Raw genomic sequence first — 5573 nt, 5'->3', positions numbered from 1 at the left:
TTTTTACATATTTTGCAAGTATTTTATATAGAAAATATGTTCGCATTAAAGGATTTAGTCCGATTCGTAAAATTAACAAAGTTATAGGTCGGTACTCGTAATCGATTCTTATATTTGAGATCGTCTTAAGTATAGTCTTAAGATGTTACAAGCCAATAACAGAGTCGTATTAGCATCTTAAGACATTACTTAAGACGGCTTTGAAATAAAAACTGACTTATGAATATCGGCCATAGCACTTGATAGAGAGTGGTCTCAATCCATGTAATACAAAAAACTTTAAACACGTATTCTCGAAACCACGTTTTTCAAATTGTGATACAATATCTCGAAAACCAATTGACCAATTAATTCGGGCTTGTGCACACATCTTCAGCATATGCGTGGCTATAGGCCCCTATCTCGATCAAATCAAAATGTTTTTTTTTAATTTTTACAACTATTTAAAGTTGAAAAAAGGCAAAAATCTAAATTTAATTTTCAAAATGTCAGTTTTTAAATTTTTAGTATTTTTTTATGTTCTGGTACCAGCTATAACCAAACTCATACTAATTAAGAATTTCTTTGATTTTTTTGTTTTAAATGAGCAGAACAGCCGGAATTATGGGTACCGTGGACCAATCTTTTTTTTCACAACCTCAGTACATATTGTATACAGCGCTTATTTATAGTTATTTTTAAATACAAATATTTTAAAACATGCTTTAAATATGTATAAATATATAGGAAAAAACCCCGTCCCAAAAAACTTTATACTTTCTTTATCGTGTTTAAAATGGGCTGTTAGGAGTCGGCGCGGTAAATGGTGCGCAAATACATATATGAACGGCTTGCATTAGACAATAAATATAATTCACTTAGCTAATACATAAACTCTTATAAATACGTAAACTCTTACAAACATTTCGGCTCTGTTTGAACCATCTTCAGTGTAAAAACCATTTAAAAACTTAAGTCATTCACCGTTTTTCGAAACTGAGGTTGTCCAACGTAGATGACAGTTCTTATGATTAAAGCCCCCAAAAGCCGGTTGATTGGCCGGATAGGAGACTATGTATGTAATATATCATGTAATATCTCGGTTATAAAGATACGTAAATGAGAACGGCTAAGGAAACTCACCTCAGGATCGAACACAGGGTAAAACCTTTCCGCATATCACATGGTGTCAAGTCCAGTACACAATAAGTCACGTGAATGAAGTTTAAAACAATAAATTAAATTAAAAGAATTAAAAAATTGTAAAATTAAATTCAAGTATATCATTCTGGCCAGAGCACGTCTGTTCTTTCCGAAGTCACAAGTAAAAGTGACATTTTAATAACAAACGAGGACAAATGTCAAACTAATTTGTATAGAAAGGCACAAGCAATGTTTATGTGTTATTAATAAAGAGAGATATAAAATTGATGTAATCCCTCTATATCCGTTTGCATGTTTAAACTATTTTGTTGTTATTGTATATGTATCATTTCCGAAATTAATCTTTTATTTAAAATTCTTTCAACATCCAGGATCTCAATATGTTTCCAATCGAATTCATGATTGTGATGCATCCTTTGGTCAGTGATTACAGATTGATTGGTTGTGTTCTGTCGAATATGATTTCTATGTTCTTTTATTCTCGTTTTTAGTTGTCTATATGTCTGACCGACATAGGAAGCATCACAATTGTTACAATTAATTTTGCATACAACGTTCTTATTTAATAACTTTGGGAGAGAATCTTTACGGACCTTGATAAATCTTTGTAATTTATTCATACTGAAAAACGACAACTTGGTGTCAATATTATTAATAACGTTTCTAAATTTATCTGAAATTGTTTTAATATATGATAATGTGAACTAATTCCGTTTTAATCTCACACTAACATTTTTTAGCATTGCATAATTGTTAATTAAGTGTTTTAATCTAAAATTTATTGTTTTGAAAATAAAATCAAGCGAGTAATCGTTCTTCAGCAGAACATCCACCATGAATTCGAATTTTTTTTTTATGGAACTCAGGATGTGAAAGGAAAAAGATCTTGTCGACCATCCTTACTATTGTGCCTCTCTTTTGAGAAACCAGGTGTTGGGACAAATATTTATACTTTTTTTTTAAATTCGCAAAAATAGCATAAAAATTTGGCCTCTAACTAAAATACCCCCTTAATATTCACAAGAGATACTCTAAACTCATAGTACCTTTATATGCTATCTGTTCCTACGAAATGCTGTGGTAGTCTTATTGTCATTCGCTGGAAACGTGTAAAATATAAAATGTTTGAAAAATTGTAGCGGTCTCACAGACCGGTGTTATGGTTTGCGTTACTTTTTTGCAATATTGAGAATGTATATATTTCTTAATCTACGTCTTATTTACACATATTAACTTGTATTTACTGGTGTGTTGTATATTTTGAGATTAGAAAGGACTAAAAATGGCTTTTTATGCCATTATAATTTCTGTAACATGCACATTATGCCATTATAAATTAAAACGTAAAACTGCATATAAATGCGCATAAAATGCGAGACATCGATTTGTTTAGTATTGGCGAAAGATGTGCACTATTTAATTGGTATGCCAACAAAATTTTTAAAAGTTCATACAGTTCCTTTAAATATAAAATTTGCATAATATAAGAAAGATTATATAATAAATATAAAAGAAATAAAATATATTGATTATAATATAAATGGTGGCAAATATACTTTATAAATTCTTAAAATTAAATAACATTAATAATATTATTAATCAATTACACTTTTGTTTTTGCTAGTCAACTATTTAATTTTAAGACAATTATTAAAATAATATTTTTTATTCATTTTAAATTAAAGTAAATAATTTATAAAGTATATTTGCCATCATTTAAATATATTTTATTTCTTTGGTATATGAGATATTTTTGTTAACTTTCACATTAAAACATATTTTTCCTTTTACCTATCAACAAGTATTCAGAAAACATACATTTTTTATTATAATTAATTTGAGGAAAAATGGTGGATGAGGGCGATAGAAAGAGGGAAAGGGAAAGGATGATTAAGGATGAGGAAGAGAGAAGGAATGGGTGAGAGGGGAGTGTGGAGTGAGAAAGAAAGTAGAGTGGGTGAGTGGTGTGTGTGCGTGTGCGTGTGCGTGTGCGTGTGCGTGTGCGTGTGCGTGTGCGTGTGCGTGTGCGTGTGTGTGTGTGTGTGTGTGTGTGTGTGTGTGTGTGTGTGTGTGTGTGTGTGTGTGTGCGCGTGCGTGCGAGAGAGAGAGAGAGAAGGGGGGGGGAATGAATGAGTGAGAGCGAGAGAAAATAGAGGTAATAGAAAGAAAGAGTAAGGGACGCAAAAGGGAAAGATATGTTTTGGAAAAAGGCAAGAGGAAACGGAAGTCCCGAAGAGAGGGAGAAAGGCGTCAGCAAATAGGTTAAAATAGATTAAGATAGGTTAAGATAGAATAAGTCGTTGAGGATAAGTTAGAATAAGGTAAAATGTATATATGTATATAATTGATGATAGTTGTAACCTTAAGGGGATCAATAAATTTTACTATTATTATAATTAACTTATAAAATTAGTGGGAGCATAATAACGGTCTGTCAGATCAACATTGTGGTTAGTGTGATTTTTTTGGATGTGTGGTTTAAAGAATATACTATAAGAATATAATATATAGGGTGTTCTCGTATAAGTGACCACTTCTTTTTATTTCGTAAACTAACAGAGATAGACTTAATAAATATAATATCAAATTAAACGGCTCTGACTAAACTTTATTGTAAGCACAGTAATCATTTAGAAACATTATCTAAATAGTAATAATAATACATTATCTAATTCTTATAAGAGATTGACAAAAGCGAATGAACTGAAAAGCATTCAGTTATTATCGAATAAAGTCTACTCTCATAAAAATTTAATCGATTAATTAACATATGTTGTATGTACCAAAAATGATAAAAAATGAAGTATTAGATATTACTGTAAATACATATGGTTACCATATGTATTTTTTTGCTCTCAGCGTTTTCTAACATCAACGACGTTGCCTGCCACGTCGTCGATCCTAGGTAACTCTGAGAGCAGGAAAATATATATGGTTCCAACATTTTACTTTTCGAAACCATACTGTTAGCCTTCATATTGATATGGTGTGACTTTAGACGAGCTTAATTATAATTATGATCGTAATTTTAATTATAATTATAATAATAATAATTATATTTATTATTTATTATAATAATTATATTTATTGTAATTACTATCATTGCAACTATTTAACTCATATATATTAGAAACAAAGCTTTAAGGAGTTGATAATGACGCGAATGTAGTGCGGCATATCGCTTTTTTGGCAGAAGACACTTTGACTGCCTATATCTATGAAACTACCTATAGGATCGAGTTGTGCCCATTTCAGAATGACGAGAACTACAACATATCAAAAATTCAGTCAATTCGATCGAAAGCACTTTTCCATAAGTTTTGTGCGTAGTCCTTTACAGGTTTTCTCCATATCTTAATACATTCTTAAAGTTATGCTTAATGGCACAACATTAAGAATGTATCAAAACACGGAGAAAATCCGTAAATCTGTTAACACTTTTAAAGAGAATATCCGAAAGCCTTAAGAATGTAATTTTTGCGTTTATTTAATGTGAATAGTACATACAGAACCAGCAGTCTGGCAAACACGAGAATCCTTCGAAACTCTCTGCATTGCTTTGCGAAATGTTATATCAACCTGGATAAACAAAATTTCTTCATCAGGAAGCTGCGCTACAATGTCTTTACTTGAAAAAATTGGAAGCAAATACATCCATTGCATTTGAACCTGCAATTAAGGAAAATGTCAATTGTTGTAAATGATTAAGTTATTATACACATATTGAACAAAAACAGCAAAAAGTTTCAATTTGAAGAAAAAGTTGACAAATTAGAGAAATAAATTTCTTCATAAAATTATGATTATGTATATTCACATTTAAATTAAAAGGAGATAAACACCAATACGATCCAAACGGATCTTGGTGCTCGACAATATTATACTGTGTGAATCTTACATTTTATCGGTTCAAGTAAACCGCGCTCTGAATAATCGTCGAACTTTCAACGCAGCTAAAAACTAAAAGTACATAATATTACAACTAAATTGCCAACGGCAATCTAATAAATCGATGCTCTTAAAACATCTATTAAATCCTGTGAAAATAACTTATTGCGAAAAATATTATCTCAGCCGAGATTTGAACCTGGACCTCCTTACTCTCCTTGTGGGTGGATGTCCTACCAATTAGACTACCAAAGCATATGATAATCTTTATTGCATATAACTAATATACCTATATATTTGGAAGAACGTATATTTCAAGACGACGTATATAAACAATTGAGTATCAGGATGGACCGTTAAGAGGATGCTAAAGCCATCTGTTTTATCGACAAAAATACCATTTTTGTTGGATACAAAATACTTCGTATTAATTGCATAGAATAAAATTTTCTTTTCCACGATTAAAACACACATGCTAATGCATCTGGCTCTGGTGTGTTTTGTACCAAAAACAGGAAAAAATTAAGAAATTACAGATCGGA

At 30.8% G+C, this 5573-nt stretch overlaps 1 protein-coding gene across 1 annotated transcript in view; it reads right to left on the bottom strand.

Annotated features, from left to right (window-relative positions):
• Window positions 1–5573, bottom strand: part of LOC105448021 (dynein heavy chain 12, axonemal-like) — a 61795-nt gene that overhangs the window by 4295 nt on the left and 51927 nt on the right. Inside the window, exon 10 of the mRNA XM_011686380.1 lies at window positions 4651–4812. Coding sequence (XP_011684682.1) covers window positions 4651–4812 — 162 coding nt within the window. The remainder of the gene's footprint in view (window positions 1–4650; window positions 4813–5573) is intronic.

The sequence above is a fragment of the Wasmannia auropunctata genome, unplaced genomic scaffold, assembly GCF_000956235.1.
Source record: "Wasmannia auropunctata unplaced genomic scaffold, wasmannia.A_1.0 LD336090.1, whole genome shotgun sequence".
NCBI classification, from domain to species: domain Eukaryota; kingdom Metazoa; phylum Arthropoda; class Insecta; order Hymenoptera; family Formicidae; genus Wasmannia; species Wasmannia auropunctata.
This window is presented reverse-complemented; position numbering and strand designations above follow the sequence as displayed.